Source organism: Elephas maximus, chromosome 13 (assembly GCF_024166365.1).
Source record: "Elephas maximus indicus isolate mEleMax1 chromosome 13, mEleMax1 primary haplotype, whole genome shotgun sequence".
Classification (NCBI taxonomy): domain Eukaryota; kingdom Metazoa; phylum Chordata; class Mammalia; order Proboscidea; family Elephantidae; genus Elephas; species Elephas maximus.
In genome coordinates, this window is record NC_064831.1 from 69,911,291 (window position 1) to 69,931,856 (window position 20,566).

The following is a 20,566-nucleotide window of genomic DNA, read 5'->3' on the forward strand; positions in this document are numbered from 1 at the left end:
GGACTCTACTTTTAAGAAAAGCAGAGTAAAAGCAGTTATTGAACTTCTCCTCTGTGCAAGGCACTATTTAGATGTTTTCTATATGTATTCTCTTATTTGATCTGGTTATATAGATATTAGCTCCCTCTTAGGGAGTTGAGACCTCCAGAAGTTTAATAACACATCCAAGCTCTTACCTGTCATAGGTATTTGAGACTAGTATTTCCTGGTGGCATACAGTGATTTGCCGTAGAGTTCAGAGCATGGAATCTACCAGCTCTCGTATGGGCAATATACATATGTCCTGGGGTGGAAAGGGCATGCGAGAATTTTTGCAGAGGTCACATTGTGGAAAGCCCTTTAGTTGGTTGTGGGGCAATATTATGTAGAGTGTGAATGCTAGGTCAGGTGTTCTTCTCTGGGGCAATTATAAAATAAGAGAATATGATGAACTGGATGTCTTAGAGGAATTTAATTAAATCGATTCGGAGGAGAGGCAGTAAAACAGAAAGCAAAAACTGTTAAGATAACACTGGTGTGAACTAATGAAAAACCTGTATAGGAATTGAAAAGAAATGAGCACAAGACATTTCAGAATGAAAATTATTGGAACTTGGTGACTTAACTCTAGGTAATAAAGCACGGGGAAGTTTAATGGACTCTGTTGCATTCATTTATTTGCTGTTCTTTTGTCCGAATTCTTATAATACATTTTGTTTGCAGTCTTACAATTTTGATCTTCAATTTTTTTATGCTGATGAGGATTTCTTAGGTAAAAAGACTTAAAGGAAAAACAAATTTTGTCAAGAAATTGGTTTAATTAGCTAATTAAGATGGCATAATATCTTAAAGGTGAATAAATGAGTGACATTTTAAATTATCTTTAAATGAAAAGAATAAAAATACATGGATGATCACAAAATTATAGGTTTGTGGGGATAGGATGGACTTTGGCAGTTTTTCTCCTCGTTTTTTTAGATAAAGTTGCTGACTTAGCTACTTACTAGATATGTGACCTTGCGCACGTTACTAAGTCATATTGAATATCAGTTTCCTCATTTTTAAAATGGAGATGCCAGTAGTACCAACATCATAGGGTTCTTGAGAGAATTAAATTAAATAATATAAATAAAATAGTTCTTGGCCCATAGTAAACTCTCAATAAATATTAAGTATTGTTTGGAGGCTTAGAGAGGATCATGGTTGTGGTTTTGATTATGAATGTTATTAAGGGTCAGAATTCACATTTTATGAATTCTCTCCAATCCGTGGACCATACCAATCAATTTTTCTGTATTCTCACTCTTCACCTCCTTGGATTTGTAGCTTTATAAATTCCACAGTACAGCAGTTAAGGAATTGTTCTGCCTTCTCGTTCCCTTCTCTTATCTCATTTTCTCCCTGAGCATTTGAGTGCCAGACTGATGTACCCTGCAAATCGTGTACCTACCCAAAAGGTGCAGTAGCAGTGGGAAGCAGGTCTTCTAGCTTCTCCAAAGCTACTCCATGCATGTCACCACACCCAGAGGTAAACTAAGATATCCTTTTGTGGTTTATGGTCTTTCTGAATCTTATGTAAAGGTACATTTTGTAGCCTAAAGATTAGTAAATAAAGGGTTGTTGTTGTTGTTCTTAAGTAACCTGTGAAATCCTTTGTGCTTTTTATCTGCTAGAGATGATAATTTTTCACAAGAAAGCTCTTGACTATGAAAATCATTGTTCATTTATTTTTGTGCAGGGCAGTTTGACTTTGGGAAATTGCTAGTGTTACATGTTTTGAATTTTAGCCTTGTTCTTCTAAAGCAGGTATTAAAAAAACTAGGTATTAAGTGTAGTATAAAAGATTGGTGGTCATATTTTGCTTTTTACCTATGACCATTTACTTGAGTTTTTAATAGAAATAGGATATTTACTATCTCTCTTGGATACTTGTGATTTCTTAGCCATATACTAAACAATGTATCAGTGTCAGAGGGGAAATTTCCTTTAATTTTTATGTTAGTATCATTAATAGCAGTACAGCATATTTGGTGGCTTAAAACCAAAACCAAACCCGTTGTCCATCAAGTTGATTCTGACTCATAGCGACCCTATATGACAGAGTAGAACTGCCCTGTAGTAGAGTTTCCAGGGAGTGCCTGGTGGATTCGAACTACTGATCTTTTGGTTAGCAGCTGTAGCACTTAACCACTACGCCACCAAGGCTTCCGTTGGTAGCTTAGATCAGTGTTTATCTTTTTTTCATTATTGCTCCCCTAAGAAGCCTTTTTAGATTTTTTTTTCTAATTGGCCCCCCATCTCTTTAAAATTTTAATTCCACAAATATACTGTGTATCTGTTTATGTATTGCATGTATATCTGTGCTTTATACATAAAAAGTTTTTTTCTGCCCCTTCCCCCAAGAATCTCTATTTGCCTTTTGCAGACAATATCACCTGCATGGAGAATCCATGGTTTACAGCCATTGATTCTCAAACTTTTTAGTCTCAGGACCTTTACAGTCTTTAAAATTATTGAGGACTCTGTAGAACTTTTGTTTATGTGGGTTATATCTAACAGTATTTATATTAGAAATTAAAACTGAGAAATTTTTTAAAATATTTGTTTATTTATTTAAAAATACTTTACGAAAAATCACCACCACCCCCCAAATGGTTTAGTGAGATGAGTGGCAGGCATTGTTGCCATTTTTGCGTATCTCTTTATGGTTTGGCTTCATAGAACATAGCAAAATTCTCATATCTGCCTCTGCATTCAATTTGTTACAGTGTTGTAAATTCTGGGTCACACAGATAGATAGCTGAAACAGGAGAGGTATTCTCACAACCTTTTCAGATAATAGGGGGTATTCTCCTTTGGTACTGCACCAAAACTTGACAATTGGTAGTTTGTTTGTTTTTTTTAATTGAACTTTAGATGAAGGTTTACAGAGCAAATTCATTTCTCATTAAACAGTTAATACACGATATTGTTTTGTGACATTGGCTGCCAACCCCACGATGTATCAATACTCTCCACTTCTCAACCTTGATTTTCCCGTTACCAGCTTTCCTGTCCCCTCCTGCCTCCTCGTCCGTGCCCCTGGGCTGGTGTGTCCATTTAGTGTTGTTTTATGGGCCCGTCTAATCTTTGGCTGAAGGGTATACCTCAGGAGTGACTTCATTACTGAGTTAAAAGGTTGTCTGGAGGCCATACTCTTGGGGTTTCTCCAGTCTCTGTCAGGCCAGTAAGTCTAGTCTTTTTTTGTGAGTTAGAATTTTATTCTACATTTTTCTGTAGCTCTGTTCGGAACCCTCTATTGTGATCCCTGTTAGAGTAGTTGGTGGTGGTAGCGGGGCACCATCTAGGTGTGCTGGACTCAGTCTGGTGGCAGCTGTGGTAGTTGTGGTCCATTAGTCCTTTGGACTAATCTTTCTTTTGTGTCTTTGGTTTTTTTTATTCTCCCTTGCTCCAGATGGTGTGGGACCAGTGGAGTATCTTAGATGGCCACTCACAAACTTTTAAGACCCCAGATGCTACTCAAAGTAGGATGTAGAACATTTTCTTTATAAACTAAGTTATGCCAGTTGAGCTAGATGTCCCTCCAGACCATGGTCCCCAGCCCTCAGTCCAGGAACTCAGTCCCTCAGGACAATTGGTAGTTTCTTAAAGGGATAGTTGCAATGTGGAATCCCAAACCATGTAAAAGACTTTTTGTCCTTTGTTATTTTAAAATTTGTTGTTTCTTTCACTTTGAATGAATCTCTTGTTCATGAAAAATTTTGTACCGTCATAGCTTGCTCACCTGGAAACTACTTGTTCACTGATTTATGCTGATCTTGCGAATGTTGGTATAGTATCAGGTAATCCAGATTGGAGACACTTGTTGAAACTTTTTTCAACTCGAATGCTTGAGTTCTGTCCTTGGCAGTAAATACTATTACAGTGAAACCTGTGAAAGCCAGAACTAGCCGGATCTGTCTTCTTTTTCTGGGTCTCACAAGGTTTTGGCCTTTGACAGGGTGCTTACTAGCATTCTCTATTAAGAAACCTACCTCGTTTTAGTTTTGAGTTTTCCTTCTCTGACAGGTTTCTGCCTTACACAGTTTCCGGCTTTCACAGGTTTTACTGTAGTTGTTTTCCTTGAAATGATAGGCTGACTTCATTTTTCAGGAAAATGTCTGCCATATACCCAAGTCTGAATAACCAGAATTTGTCAGTTTTTTTCAAATAAAAATTGTGTTCCTTGAAGAAAGCAACTATTTCAACTCTCAACTTGAACAGTTGCACAAATACTTTTTAAAGAAAATCATCATAAAGCAAGAATGCTTTTATGTATACTTTCTAGTTTATCATGAAGAATGTTAAGAAGACATGTACTCTGGGTCAAGATTTAATCAAATGAACGGTTTTTACTCTGAGGATGAGGTGATGAAAAATACAGTAATGGCTAGTACAGTTTGGTGGCACTATCTTGATCTGACTCCTTGATATAGTGCCAGTAGTTTACCTGTCTTTGCTTTTACATTATCAGTGTAAATGTCAACATGGCAGATAACTAGTGTTATCATGAAAATAGCTTTGACCTTCCCAGGGATCCACGGACCACTGATTGCGAGCATGGACTCTGGAGCCAGACTACCTGGGTTGAATCGCAGCTCCATCCATGCTCCTGACCTTGAACAATTAACCTGATAATCAAAACCAGAAAAAGACCCTATAAAATAAAACTACGGACCGACATCCCTTAGGAACATGAGTGGAAAAATCCTCAACAAATGCAGGATGCCAAGTTGTATTCCTAGGCTAAAGAAAAAATGCTTTCTAAAGCAGCAGGGTTAGCATTTTTTAAAGGCAAATGCTAACCCTGCTGCTTTGTTAAAACTCCCCCAATAAACTGTCTTTTCACATAGTTTCGGTGAGGTAAAAATCTGGTAACAGTACCAGTGAATGCTTCCCTTCAGTGTTTAACAATTCAAGGAAATTTCCATATCAAAACAACATTTCCTCTTTTGGTTAGTCTCATCCTTCATGATCTTTGTGCATAAACTCATCTGTACATACACATACACTCATTTTGGAGTAACCTTTAGGGGGTTTTGTTTTCTTTTTTAAATAAGAAGAAAAGCCTGTTATTACCTTCTGTCATGTTATTCATGCGCTCTGGGGGGGAAGATGGAATGTAGGGCTCTTCCATCTAAAGTTGATGATTGCCGACATACTGGTTCCTCAGTCACAGCATCACTTTACTGGTTGACTTGACTTCTCTGGCTACCTAGTTTTGTGTTGTGTTTTTAAATACTTAAACAGTGTATTTTTTTTTTTTCCAATTAAACGGCATTATCTGTATTTTAAAAAAACCCAAAAAGTACAGAAAGGCATGAATCTGAAAAAATCACCGTTAGCTTTGCCACCCTTTGATACCTTCTTTCCTATCCTTTGTAATGATTGATAGATGCTCCTTTTGTCCTAACTAGCGACATATTTTATATACTTTTCATTCATTATCAGCATTTTACTCCTTTATCAAAAAGTGTTCTAAAATAGTTCTAATGCCTGCATACGAAATAGGTACTATGCTTTAAAAAAATCTGTTTTCCCAGTGTTGGACATAGAGGTTATTTTCAATTTGTCAACATTATAAATATGCTGTAAAAGCACATTTTGTATATTATTCTTTGTTCTTTTTCTGATTATACCCTAGAATAAGACCCTTAGAGGAGAGTGATTGGTTCAGAGGGCAATCTTTTACAAGGCTCTTGAGATGAATTTCTAAATTGCTTTCCAGAAAAGTTATACCAGTTTCTCATTTTACTAGTCTTCTACCCAGTTCTTCATATCCTCACCAGCACTGATATTATGTTAAATGGTTTTTTAAAAAATAAATTACTTAAGGTAATGCTTGAACTTGGAGCAAAAGTTTAAATGCTTAGAAATTAAGTAGTGCAATATATAGTGAAACTTAAAATGTGTATTTCTCTTTAGGAGGCTCCAAACTTAACTAGACTTAAAAGGATTTTCTAAAACATTCTGGTGGTACAGAGTCTTCAGAACAGATACCTTTCTTAGAGTTCTTTATTCTTTCTGACTCAGCACAGATCTGCTTGTTTAGAGTTGGTATGAGATGAAAGTTCAGTGTGTGTTCTTTTGATCCTAAGTTTTTCTCTCTTAGCCCTACCCTTAGTTCTTGGGACAGCTATATAGAGTGGTTTAGGGGAAGTATATGTGGGGTTTTCCTTTATTATATAAAGCAGATTTGGATAATGTATGATTACAGTTTTGTGTCTGAATTCTTTGCTAATTCTGTATAAATTTCAGGTGTGCAACAGAGGAACATGGCTCAAGAAACTAATCACAGCCAAGTGCCTATGCTTTGTTCCACTGGCTGCGGATTTTATGGAAATCCTCGTACAAATGGCATGTGTTCCGTATGCTATAAAGAACATCTTCAAAGGCAGAATAGTAGTAATGGTAGAATAAGCCCACCTGGTAAGTAAGTCGGTTAAGACACTGTACTGAAATGTACTTGGTTAGTAGACTGGTGCTTCTTAATACATTTTCCTCCTCATATTGTACCTATAAACCCACCCATCGAGTGCCGTCCAGTCGATTCCAACTCATAGCGACCCTATTAGCTCTCGTTGAGGGCTAGGTTATGAGTATTGTACTTATAGTACCACATTTATATCTGTAAAATTTCTCATTATATATTGTGATTATCAGCAGTGGGGAGACAGGGACAAGAGTACCTTTGCCCATGGAAAATACCTACACCCCTCACTTATTGACACAGTTAGGTTCCAAAGACCAAGTCGTTAGGTGAAAACCGGCGTTATGCAAAAATGGAGCATGACCACATGAGATCACAAAATTTAGGATGACTGCATCATTAGATAACTGCCAAATTACATCACTACATAAGCACCAAACTACTGACAATCATGGCCCAGCCAAGTTGACACATAACCTTAACCATCACAGCCAGCGTTACACTTCAGCATTCGTTACTGCTAGACATACGACGTTAAGGCGCAAAATAGATAATTTTTTTACTATTGTTGTAAATGTGAAATGTCGGATAACGAGATAGTTGATAGGTGAGGAGTAGGTATACTATAAATCCTTTCCATAGTCTTTTCTTTTTACTGTGCTGCAGAACTCTTTTCACCTGATTAAAATAGACAAACCTCAAATACATATATAGCTATCTTGTAAAGTAAGATACCGAGGGCTATAAGACGACCTTGGTTCTTTTCTTTAGGAGACTTGCAGCCAGGGTAGTTGCGGAACAAAAGAGTGGATTATAGATAGCCACAGCTAACTTTAGAGAAAACCCTACTCCATTTGGAAGGAAGGGGTCTAGTGGGGTGACTCAAAGTAAGGATATTCAACCCAGTTCATTTGGGTTCTTCGTGCCTTTTGAATCAAAGGCTTTTCTTAGAATTGAGGTGGGCTTTTGTTTCCATGAAGGAGCCCTAGTGGTGTATTGGTTAGGCTCTCGACTGCTAATCAGATGGTCAGCGGTTCAAACCCACTAGCCACTCCATGGGAGAAAGATGTCACAGCCTACTTCTGTAAAGATTACAGTTTTGGAAACCCTATGGGGCAGTTCTGCTCTGTGCTGTAGGGTCTCTATGAGTCAGACTTGATGGCAACGGGTTTTTTGTTTCAGTAGTTGTGGAAGAAGGATCACGAGGATTTTGAGTATAAGATTTGCAAAAGGAAAATGTCAGAAGTATTCATCTAAGTTCTTTTGTAGGTTAATGGTTGAGTGTATAGATTTTTGTGGTTAATGGAAGTATAGACTGTTATTAGTTCATTTAAAATTTTGTATGAGGTCTTGTTGTTTCATTTTCAAGCCAGAAACTAGAACGATTTCATTGAAATGTCTCCAAATTTTAGTATTCCTTTTTTCAAATGAATACAAATAGTTGTTCTTTAATTAAATGGCCATCTGCATTTCTGCTATATGAAGTACAGGGAAAATGATATAACCTAATGTGCTAAGCACAGATATTAATTCTGAATCTATGTCCACTTCTAAATTATTTTTTGTTTTAAATATCTCACTTGTACGCTAGTTCTCGGAAGGTGTTTGTGAGTTAACGTTTTGGGTTTGGGTGATACTCAGTAGTGAGAAGTAGGAGTTAAGTTTATAAATTATATACAGTTTATACATGGTTCCCTTCCTCATTAATAGTCACATTTTTTATTGGCAAACTCTTGAAATTTTTTTAAAAATAATGAAACCAGCATTATATAGTAAGTAAAACAAAACCTGTATACTGTATTTTTGGAAAATCTATCTTGATTTTTTAGATAAGGTCTTAGACTGCCCAGAGTACGGAATCGCTAATATGAAGTGTGGTACTCTTACAGCAACTTCTGTCAGTAGTCTGTCTGAGTCTTTACCAGTTCAGTGCACAGATGGCAGTGTCCCAGAAGCCCAGTCATCATTAGACTTTACGTCTTCATCTATGCAGCCAAGGTAAGCTGTAGTCTCTGAACTGTAATTGGAAAGCTAATGAAAAATAAAGGATATTTTCACATTTGATGAGTTCTATTAAGGAAAACTATAGTAATGCCGCTTGTGGAGCAGTTTTTTCTATCTGATTTTTACTGACTGGTTAAAAAGGGTTTTTATTGTTTTTATTAAGGGCAGTTTGTCTGTTATGTCAGATTTCCTTTTCAGACTTCTTTTCCCTCATTTTTCCTCATCATATATTCTGACCTGCCCCCGAAGTCCTTTTGAAGCATGTTAAGTTCTTAAAATTTTAATCTTATTCTGCAATTATTAGTACTTTGTATTAAAAAATACAATTTTATCACAGGTTCTGTTAAATACTGTGATGTTGTAACCATGTCGGTTTGTATCATAGTACATTTTTTTCTTTTTAATTTTGAAGTTATATCATTAAAAAGCCTGAAAGTGTAGAAATATTTGTTTTGTTTTTATTATCTTAGTAAGCAAATATTAAGTTTCTATTCTGTGGGGTTTTTTGTTCCCCCCCCCTTCTGCCCCCCCCAATTCATGATAGTAGATGTTCAATTCCACTACCAGTATATCATTTAAAACTTTGTCTTGAGATTCCTTAAGCATGTCTTCATCGTGCTGGTTTTCATTTAATGAATTCACGTGGTACTTGAAATACCAAAAGCACACACTATTGCTTTGTTTCTAAAGCAGTAGACTTTTGATCCAAATTGGTCTCTAGTTTCAAAGCTTTATGGTTATGCTTAAGTTATTAAAAAAATACCTGTTTATTCTTGTCTTAATGGTCTGTTTAGATATGTTGAACTCTTCTTATATAGTATCGCTTTAGTTAATATTCACTTGTGGAGATCATCTTTTAAATCTAAATATTTTTGGTTTTCTAGCCCTGTATCAAATCAGTCCCTTTTATCAGAATCTGTAGCATCTTCCCAAGTGGACAGCACATCTCTGGACAAAGCAGCACCTGAAACAGAAGATCTCCAAGGTTTGTATATGAACTAGCGTGTATTTTGTCATCTGTCCCAACGTTTGAGTATTTTAGGCCATGTACTTTTTTTAAATGCATATTTTTGTGTTTATTTTCTTTATGAAGAGAGTATTTTATATCCTGAAGAATTTAATTGACTGAAATGTTGAGAGCCATTTCCTACTTACATACATATCATCAGCATCAAACATAGAAAATTCAAAATGTGTTTGAGAAATATAATTAAATGAACAGGTAGTGGTGGTATACTATTCTGTCTTGTTATTTTGGCCAGTTTAATCCAAAAACTATTTTGTCTCCAGGCAAAGTGGGACTGCTGATTTGAAGGAAATCTTTTTCTCCTGTTTTTTTACTTAAATTGTCGGAGACACTGTAACTTGGCTGGCAGTCACTCCACTTGCCCGTTCTGTGACTTACAGTGTAATAGTCCCATTCAGTTACTTAGATTCATAGCACGGTACCTCATGTTCTTACCTGTAATTTTTTTTTTTTTAGTTTATTTATTGTGCTTTAAGTGAAAGTTTACAAATAAGTCAGTCTCTTATACAAAAAGTTATATACACCTTACTGTGTACTCCTAGCTGCTCTCCCACCAGTGAGACAGCACACGCCTCCTCTCCACCCTGTATGCCCCATGTCCATTCAGCCAGCTCCTGGCCCCGTCTTCCTTCTCATCTCGCTTTCAGACAGGAGTTGCCCACATAGTCTCAGGTGTTTACTTGAGTCAAGAAGCTCCTCACCAGTATCATTACCTATATTATAGTCCAGTCCAGTCCCTGTCTGGAGAGCTGGCTTCGGGAATGGTTCCAATCTTGTTGCCCATGCTTTTTATGTCCCCATTGTATGGATCAAAGTGGTGGTAAGCTTTCTTAGTGGGCAGAGACAGTGCAGAGGACACCATTCAGGAGGCTGTTGAATAACCTATGTTTAATCAGTTATAGTCTGCCAGTATGTGGAAACTGTGTATTAACAGAAGGGGAATACTTTGGAAAACAAGCCCCCAAGGATAAGCAATATGTCATTCTGTCTGTGGCACGGTTTAAAGAGAGAAGATACCCTGACCAGTGAAACCTCCCATTGTGCATGGTGTTTACATGCTGGCAGTAGATACATCAGACAGTTTTAGCTTAAATTTGTTTAATTTTTAATTTAGCCAAACTAGCTAACACCGTTTGTTCTGATTTCAGATTCAACAAGTGCCTGGCATAATTTGCCTATTTCTGTAGGTAACATAATATTCTAGTCCACCTAGCATATTATCATAAATTTATAAATACTAAAGTGAGTAATTTTTTTTTTTTTTAAATAGAAAAGCTTAAGGAAGGGCAGAAACAGAAGATGTCACAAAATTTAGATATTCATTGGGCATAGGAAATGAGAACTCAAGGGTGATGCTAAAGCTTTCAGTTTTATGATACAAGTAGTCCCTGACTTGTGATGTATTTGAGTTATGACACACCACACTTAATGACTATCCGCTTTTAGGGTGTGCGTGTACTTTTTTTTTTTTTTAGCGTTAGTAATATGGAGAACATGCAGTGTTGCAGCGCGTAATTAGCTGATATTATTCTCAGATGTAATGTTTCCAACACCCAAAGACAAAGATTGGATTTATAAAGATACTGACAATAAAAGGCAACTCGACGGCACTGGGGGAAATAATGAAAACTAAACTAAAAAAGTATTCAGCGTACGTCAGAACTAACTTATAATGGAGTAGTTGTTGGAATGGAATCCTGTTGTAAGTCAGGAACTACCTGTAGTGGCAATGTGGTTAGACAAAATTTTAGATGTTAAAAAAAAAAGAAAAAAAACCAAACCCATTGCCATTGAGGCAATTCCAACCCGTAGCAGCCCTATAGGACAGAGTAGAACTGCTCCACAGGGTTTCCAAGGCTGTGCATCTTTACAGAAGCCAACTGCCACATCCTTATCCCATGGACCGCCGGTGGGCTTTAACTGCCAACCTTTTGGTTAGCAGCCGAGCATTTTTAACCACTGCGTCACCAGGGCTTCTTCATTTTAGATACAGTGGGTTATAAGTGATCAAATTTCAAAGGGAGAGGGCTCAGTTGGAGGTTGTAGATAGGATAGTAGGCGTTTAAATGTGTGGAGTGGTCAGGATTATGCCTGAGGTTTGGAAGTCTATGACATAGGTTAAAAAGGAGAGGTTAAAAACAAGAGGAGCAACAAGGGGCCGGCAGAGTTGCAGAGGAATTAGTTATCTAGATTCTGGTTAGTTTTTTTTTTTTTTTTTAATCATTAGATGAAGGTTTACAGAACAAACCAGTTTCTCATCAAACAGTACATGCATTGTGGTATGACATTGGCTAACAAGCCCCCTACATGTCAACACTCTCCCTTCTCAACCCTCGTTTCCTTATTACCGGCTTTCCTGTTCCCTCCTGCCTTCCAGTCCCTGTCCCATGGCTGGTGTGCCCCTTTAGTCTTGTTTTATTGCATGTTCAATCTTTGGCCGAAAGGTGAACCTCCGGAGTGGCCTCATTACTGAGCTGAAAGGGCCATACTCTTGGGGTTTTTCCAGTCTGTGTCAGGCTAGGAAGTTGGGTCTTTGTTTTTGGGTTAGAATTTTGTTCTACATTTTTCTCCAGCTCTGTCTAGGACCCTCTGTTGTGGTCCTTGTCAGAGCAGTCAGTGGTGGTAGCCAGGCACCATCTAGTTGTACTAGCTCAGCCTGTTGGAGGCTGTGGTAGATGTGGTCCGTTAGTCCTTTGGACCAGTTTTTCCCTTATATGTTTAGTTTTCTTCATTCTTCCTTGCTCTCAAAGGGGTGAGGCCAGTGGTGTATCCTAGATGGCCACTTACAGGCTTTTAAGACCCCAGACCTACTTACCAAAGTAGAATGTAGAACATTTTATAACCTTTCTTATGGCCAGTTGAGCTAGATGTTCCCTGATACCATAGTTCCCACAGCTCTCAGCCCAGCAATTTGATGCCTCAGGAAGTTTGAATGTGTCTGTGGAGCTAACTGGTTAGTTTTTTTGGTCACAGTGCCAAAAGAGAGTATCTATAGGCGGAGGTTGCTTAGCAGTGTTGAGAGATAAGTTAGGAGGAATGAAAACAGTCTCTTAATTATGAAAATGTTTTTGTCTTGGGAAATAAGTTTTAGAATGTTGACAGTGGAAAAAATATAAAGATGAAGGATACAGTATCAGTTGTTTTACAGTGAACATTGTAGGTTGGTGAACTATCATAATACGAAGTACTTTTGTACCATTTATAGTCCTCTCCTCTTAGCCCTGAGTACATGGATGCAAAAGGTGGTCATGAGACCATTTTGGAAGAATTTATAGAAGGTTTTAAAAATTTATAGACTCCGTTTCCATGTATAGTTTGAACTACTTTTAGATTAAATAAGTATTAACTTTTAAAGGCCTGGGAAAAAAAGCATTCATAATTTCAGCTTAGTAGTCTTTGAAAACCAGTTATAAGTTTCATTTGAATTTGAGAGTATTAGTTTTCAATGTGTAAAATCTCTAACAGCTTTAGTTTAAAAAAAAGTTTTAGCTTACACTGTTGAATATAGAATGTGTTCTTCATTTATTGCACACACACACACACACACGCTTATGATTTCCCTGTTGGACAGGCACAAACACAGAATTTCTTTTTAAATTTATTTAATAGAAGGATGAAAAGAGACATAAAGAGAAAAAGTCTCTTGACTCAAGTCATGTGGTCGTTTGTGCTGGAACTGAAACCTAGTCACCTGACTCTAGGCTAGTATTCTTTCCATTAGACAGTTGGATAGGGTCATGGATGTGTGTGTTCCTAATGCCACGTCCAGCTCACCTCAGATCCTGGGATAAGTTCAGCTGGTTTGGTGAGCTAGCCAGGTATCTCTTTTCTTCTATTATCACTGCATGTACATCCCTCAGAGGACATTTATTTAGCTAGAAAGACCATCCCAAATGGAAGCATGTATATGAGCAGTATCTGTGTACCTAAACCAGAATTTCCTAACATTTTTATTGGAATTTTCAGGATAGTGTCCCTGAAGTAGCCTTTTTTTCTCTGTAGGTATTCTGCTTATAATTACGATATGCTGCCACCAGGTGGGTGGTACTGCTTTCATTTTGACCTCATGACTCTGAAGAATGTTTCTCTAGTTAGCTGAGAATTTAACGGATTGCTGCTGCGTGGTTCTCATTTAATTATGCTTTTTAATTTAAAAAATAGCAGTAGCTCACACAGTGTCACTTAGGAATGTAATTCAGGTTTCTAGTTTACAAAAGCTAGCTTAAAAAAAAAAACTTTAAAGCATTTTGGTGTACTCTAATATATATATTTGACTGCCCGCTTTATTGAACAATATGCTTAACTTTGATTAACCTCTTAGTACCCCAGATCTTGAGTCATAGCAAAAAGAGTGTGGAATTTTGATTCAGAGGTTCTGCATTCATACAGCAGATGTGTAAGTACTTGATACTCCCACTTAACTTCCCTTAGCCTTCATTACTTTTGAAGGAGACTAATAATCATGTCTGTCTTTATATAGGGTATGAAAAGTCAGTGAGATAATGAAGGTGAGATGAGTTTTGTAAACTGCGAAGAATATGCTTATTCTTTATAATGATTTTGGAGTTACAGGAGGCTTAGAATAAGAATTGTGAAGCTATTCTCAGAACATTATTTCTCTCCAGTAGCAGAGAGAAATAATTTCTGAGGTAGTAAGCTCTCCCTCAGCAAAGCATTCTAACAAAGCTGAGGTGTTGTCAGGGACAGTGTAGAGGGGATCACTGCACTGGGTGCAGGTTGAACTGAAATTTTCAGACTCTTTAAACTCTGAGGGTTCCTGACTTCATATAAAGCCAAATTGTCAAACTAGTGATTCAGAGCAATCAGAGGGATGCAGTCTCCTTGGACTAATTTAAGAAAGCTGTGTGGATTAAAAGTCAGAGATTTCGTCTGGCTTTGAAGAATGGAAAATAGGCTAATGAGAATAGCCAAAACAATCTTGAAAAAAAAAGAACAAAGAGAATTCACAATTTCTAATTTCAAAATTTACTAGAAGCTATAGTAATCAAGATTTTGTGGTACTAGCTTAAGAATAGGCATATAGATGAATGAAATAGAATTGAGAGTCCAAAAATAAATCCTTACGTTTATGGGGAATTGATTTTCAACAATGGTGCTAATACCATTGAATGGGGAAAGAATCGTCTTTTCAACAAATGATGCTGGGACAGCCTCTCAGATTCCCATGCAGAAGTGGATCCCTACCTCAGACCATACACAAAAACTAATTCAACACGGATCGAAGATCTAAAAGTAAGTGTTAAAACTATACTCTTAGAAGAAAATGTAGGGGTAAATTTTCACAAATTGAATTAGGCAGTGGTTTCTTAGCTATTATCTGACACCTAAAGCATAAGCACCTAGGGAAAAAATAGATGAGTAGAACTGCATCAGAATTAAAAATTTTTTGCTTCGAAGGACACTATCGATAGAGTGAAAAGATAACCTACAGAATGGGAGAAACTACTTGGAAATTCATATCCGATAAGGATCTAGTATCCAGAATATATAAAGAACTCTTACAGCTCAATAATAAAAAGACAACCCAGTGGCCAAAGGATTTGAATAGATATATCTCCTCACCAATAAGCAAATGAAAAGATGTTCAACATCATTAACCATCAGGGAACTGCAAATCAAAACTGTAAGGTACCACTTTGTAGCCATTAGGATGGCAGTAATCAATAACAACAAGGGCTGGCAGAGATGTGGACAAATTGGGACCTCATATGTTGCTGGTGGGAATGAAAAACTTGGAAAAACAGTTTGGCAGTTCCTCAAAAAGCTAAACAGAGTTACCATATGACCTTGCAATTCTTCTTCTAGGTATGTATCCAAGAGAATTGAAGGCATGTGTTTTCACAAAAACTTGTACAAAAATGCTTGTAGCAGCATCATTCATAATAACTAAAAAGTGGAAATAATCCAGAGGTCCATTAACTAATGAATGGATAAACAAAATGTGGTATGTCCATGTAATGGAATAATATTCAGCCAGATAAAGGAATGAAATACTGATACATGCTGCAACATGAATGAATCCTGGAAACATTATTCTAAGTGAAAGAAGCAGGGTACAAAAAGTCCCATGATTCTGTTTATATGAAATATCCACAATAGGCATATCCATAGAGACAAAGTAGATGAGTGTTTGCCAAGGGCTGAGGAGGATGGGGGACTAGGGGTTTCTTTTGGGGGGAATGAAAATGTCCTGGAATTCGTGGTGAAGGGTGAATTTTATGGTATGTGAATTATATCTAAGAAAAGAAAAGAAAAAAATAGGCATGGGAAAGTGGACAGGGATTTTCCTGGAAGAGAAATTGTGAGAGCAAAAACATTCAGGCAGGAAAACATGAAATTTGGGAAATAGAAGATCAGTTGTTGGAGCTGCCTGGTTCAGGCAAGTGTGTGTTGGAACTAAAGCTGGAAAGGCTACTTGGAACCAGATAATGAAAATTACTGTGTTTGGATCCAGTTGATAGATAGGAGAGAGAACCAGTTTGAAGATTTTCTTTTTAAGATGATACAAAGTTGGGTTTTAGGAATGAATGTAACAGCTTTTGCCCCCGGATAGTTAATAGAAATATCTCCTCTATGGAGCTGCTCTGTCCAATAAAAAGTAAAAGAATTTTTGTATTGGTCACATTTTAAAATGACAATATTTTGATATATTAATTACATTATTAATTTAATGAAATATATTTATTAAAATTAATTTTACCTGTTTCTTTTTACTTTTTAATGTGTCTACTAGAAAATACCAAATTACATATGTGACTCATGTTTCTATTGGACACTGCTACTGCAGAGGGCTCTTTTTCTCTTGAGCATTTAAAATATTCTTGTACAGAATTTTTGAACTAGGAATAACTTAAAGATCATTTGATCCGATTCCTCATTTTGCATATAAGAAAATAAGGTCCAGAGAGCAGAAATGAGTTTTATCTCAGCCTTCACTGTAAAAGTATACATTCATTCAATAAGTATCTATTGAGCACCTGCTCTTTGTGGACACTGGATGTATACTAGTGAACAGAAATAGTCCCTGACCTCAAAATGCTTTGACTCTTTGAGGGAAGGGGTATATATATTACATAGATATTGTGTCTAACTGCTGAGACCAAGCAGGTACATACTAAGATGATGTTTGGGGTTTGCCTATGAATGTTACCTTCAGTTTTATTTTTCTTCATGTATATAAATATGCCTCCAAACAGATAGTGCTAAATAGTTGCATACTTACTGTTATATTTGTGCACTTTTTTCTTTTTTTTTTTTTTTCCTTACAGGACCCAGAGCAGAGGGCCTTGTTCCTCTTGAATGTGATCCTCCATGTGGGTAGTTAAACTAATTTTAACCTGTCCGGTGCTTTTCGAAGTATCTTAACAGTAATGGCCAGTAGACTGTCTCATTGGGATTCCCATAAAAATTAAGTTAGCGAGTGCTGTACAGCTTGTATCACAGCCTTTATGCTATCCCACAGGCTTCCCAAATAGTCCATTAGGACCAATGGATGCAACGTAGCAGTCACCTATCTCTGTTTTCAATTCTCATTTCAGAATATGAAAAACTACCTCGTTCTAAGCCAACTGACTTACATGTTTCAGGCCCAGTAAGATTATGGTCCTTTGGCCTTTAGTCCACTGTGTGGCCCTTTTTAAAAAACCAAATTAACTTTCTATAACTGGGATTTAATAGGGCGTGCTTTGATCTGAAATTTCATCTATAAACTGAGGAAATGGGGATAATACCTGTGAATCATAGACTTTTACAGAGCTATCTATCATCTTGCCATAATTCATTTGGTGAATGTTTAAATTAAGGCTGTCACCCACTAGTTTTAGATAAGCTGGATTTACCTGCTTCTCATGGGTATATAATTAATATTCATTGGTCCCAAATTTGAGCCCTAGTTTATCAGCTTTTAGATTATCTGCTGATCCTTACCTTTAGAGATTGTGTGTTTACATTTTAAAAAGAGACCATTTTGCCTTACACAGATCCTTAGGGTTATTATCGTGAATTGTCTTTGTTGAAATATGCAGTAGGATTTGAACGCATAGCAGAAAGGGGCTGGGGATAAAACATAGAGCTTATATTCTAGAAATATTTATTGAAAAGAAAAGGGTTTATTTGTGTTCTCATTCAAAAAATAAAATGTTTATATTTGTAGAACTATCTGCCTTCTAGCCTCAGCATGCCTGAGTAGTCACACTGTGGAGTCTTTTGATAGTACATATTTACTTGTTAGTTTGTAGTATTTTGCCATTCATCATATTTTATTAACATATGAGATCATGTGTTAACATAAGCAACTTAGCCTCCATTACATAAAATGTTTGAGTATCTACTATGTGTAGTTCACTGTGCCAGGTACTGGAGATTGAAACAGGGAGTAAGATACCACTCTTCTTCTCAGTGGGCTTACAGTGTAGTTGGGGCAACAAGGCATGTAAATAAAATAGGTAAGTAGCTCGGTTAATTCAATTCAGCAGATATTTATTGAGTGTCTGCTATGTGGTAGCAGGCAGTGGTATAGAAGCTGTTAATAGGGCTGAAAAGGACAGGCTCCTGCCCACAAAGAATTCACAGTTAAGTCAGAGTAAGTCAAACAGGGAAGTATACAGTGTATAAAGTACTCTTGGGACACATAGTTAGGATTTCCCATCCCAAGGTTTGGGGGTGAGGGGAATAGTGTGAGAATTGATGATATAAGCTTAAACAAGAAGACACATTACATTGGAGTTAGCCAGATAAAGAGAGGGATGAGAGAAGCACATGGAAAGAGTATTCCATGTAGAAAGGAAAACTTGTACAAAAGCCCAGAGGTGAGAGACCGTTTGATGTGTTCAGGGAAAATTCAGGTAGCATGGCTGAAACATAGAATATCATTGAGGAATGGTGAGAGATGAGGCTGGAGAAAGAAAGATAATCATGAGGGTCCTCTGGGCTTTATCCTGGGGCGAGTGGGGAGCCATCAAAAATTTTTAAACAATGGAGAAGACATCATTAAATTTTCATTGATGATGGGATGCAATGTGTGACGGGTCACATGTGAAGTGCTCAGTACTGGTAGAGACTATTAAGAGTCTTGGAGCCCTGGGGGCATAATGGGTAAGAGCTCAGCTTGGCTGCTAACCAAGAGATTGGCAGTTCAAATCTACCAGCTGCTCTTCAGAAACCCAACGGGGCAGTTCTTCTCTCTCCTTTAGGGTCGCTATGAGTTGGAATCGGCCTGATGGCAACGAGTTTGGTTTTTTAGTTTCAGGTATTAAGAGTCTTAAGGATAATTAGAGTAAGAAGCTGTAGAGGACTGAGGGAAGACTTCTTGGAAGAAGGGGTTTTTGAGCCAGCCCTTAAAGAAGGAGGAACTAGATCAATAAAGGAGAGAAGGGAAGTCCTTTTGAACAGGTTATAAAAGGTGTAAGCAAAGGTGCGTGACATATTCCCAGTGTAGAGTGGGTCAGCAGTGGGTTCCTGAGGAAAGCCTAGCTGGTGATAAACTCGGAGAGGTTAAGAACTTGATTGATGGCAAGCCACTGACTGTTTTGGTGCAAGATATGATGCCTGCAAGGTCTGGTGACAGCAGTAGGAGAGCCAGGCTAGTGACAGGAGGGGACACACTACTTCGGGACAGTAATTTGACCTGAATCTTGGTGCAGCCGGCCTTGGTTTCAGCACTAAAAATACATCAATTTATCTTATACGTAACATCTTAAACCTTTTATGTGAAACATTCTGAGAACTTTAAACATACTTAGTACTCTATGGATTCTTGATTTCACCTTTGTTTTCTTGTTCTCTGAGAAACCTACATAGTTCTGACCCTGGACAATATTTAGAAGTATGCATATGGCCACTTTTTTGCACGCTCCCTTAGAATACTCAACTAGTATTTGTGTGTGTGTGTACCTTTTATTGATTTAATACATAATTATTAGGAAAATTAGAAAATACAGTTAAACCAAAAGAAATTAGTCTAGAAAATCCACTGCTTAGAGCCACTATTAGCATGTCAGTATATATTCTCTTAGATTATTTTCTGCATGTGTATACATAAATATAGTTTATAAAAAGGGGGCCATATTATCTAAACTACTTTGTAATTTAATGTGATCATCTTTCCATGCTATTAAATGAGTAATTCCTCACATGTCCTCTGAATAACAAGGATCAGTGGGGATGAGGTAGGGGCCAAGAATCACCCAGATATTAAAATCTTACTGAATAGTTAAATTTTACCACCTTCCTGTTTTTGTCAGCTTCAGTACCAGATACCGCACAGCAGCCATCCGAAGAGCAAAACAAGTCACTTGAGAAACCAAAACAAAAAAAGAATCGCTGTTTCATGTGCAGGAAGAAAGTGGGACTTACTGGTAAGGACTCAAATCAAATGGTTTAAAATTAGGATTATATTTTACAGTAATGCATCCTTTACTGTCACTGACTTCAATTAAAATAGTTTTTGTACCCATGAGAGAGAATATTGTGGGCACTTCAATTTCTGTGTTTTCTTAAAGAAATAAAAACAGCTTGAATTATATGTCTTAAAGTGAAATGAGTAACCTTTCTTTTAAAAACTCATTTCATCTGAGTTTGAGAATATTAGATAAGTAAGGTCACTCTACCAGGTGCTATGAGGGTACAAAGGAATGGCTCCTGCCTTCAAGGAGCCAGAAATTAGGTATGAGAGAGAATATTTTAAGGTACAAGGAAAGCTATGAAGTAGTTACTGTACGTAGAATAGTGCTAATTTTACATTATAATTCTGTAATTATAAGGTTGTGAAGAGTCAGTGAGCTAATGCATTTAAAGGATTAGCCCAGGGCTGCCACATAATATCAGTGCGTGTTGGCTATTATAAAATAGCTGCCAGATGGCAGTGTTGTTAGGAGAGGAAGAAAAAAAATATATTGGGAAGTATTTAGTAAAGAATTAAGTATTAATGGAATTCTAGGAACAGAGTTAAAAGGAAGGGGCTACGGAGTTACGTAAAAGGAAGGGGAGTATCTTGAAGGTAGAATGTTTCAGCAGCGTCTTGAGTGACGGGTAGGACTTACAACTGATAGAAATAGTATTCAGGCAGA

The 20,566-nt window shown here is 37.1% G+C and overlaps 1 protein-coding gene across 6 annotated transcripts in view; it reads left to right on the top strand.

Annotated features, from left to right (window-relative positions):
• The window catches only part of ZFAND6 (zinc finger AN1-type containing 6), a 76,896-nt gene that overhangs the window by 53,295 nt on the left and 3,035 nt on the right, over nucleotides 1-20,566 (top strand). For 5 of the 6 annotated variants that reach the window (XM_049852532.1, XM_049852531.1, XM_049852530.1 and 2 more), the window contains 5 exons: nucleotides 6,277-6,447; nucleotides 8,338-8,446; nucleotides 9,337-9,437; nucleotides 16,769-16,813; nucleotides 19,742-19,855. In XM_049852532.1, coding sequence (XP_049708489.1) covers nucleotides 6,294-6,447; nucleotides 8,338-8,446; nucleotides 9,337-9,437; nucleotides 16,769-16,813; nucleotides 19,742-19,855 — 523 coding nt within the window. In that variant the 5' untranslated portion in view covers nucleotides 6,277-6,293. The remainder of the gene's footprint in view (nucleotides 1-6,276; nucleotides 6,448-8,337; nucleotides 8,447-9,336; nucleotides 9,438-16,768; nucleotides 16,814-19,741; nucleotides 19,856-20,566) is intronic. The other variant, XM_049852535.1, reaches the window with a different exon arrangement.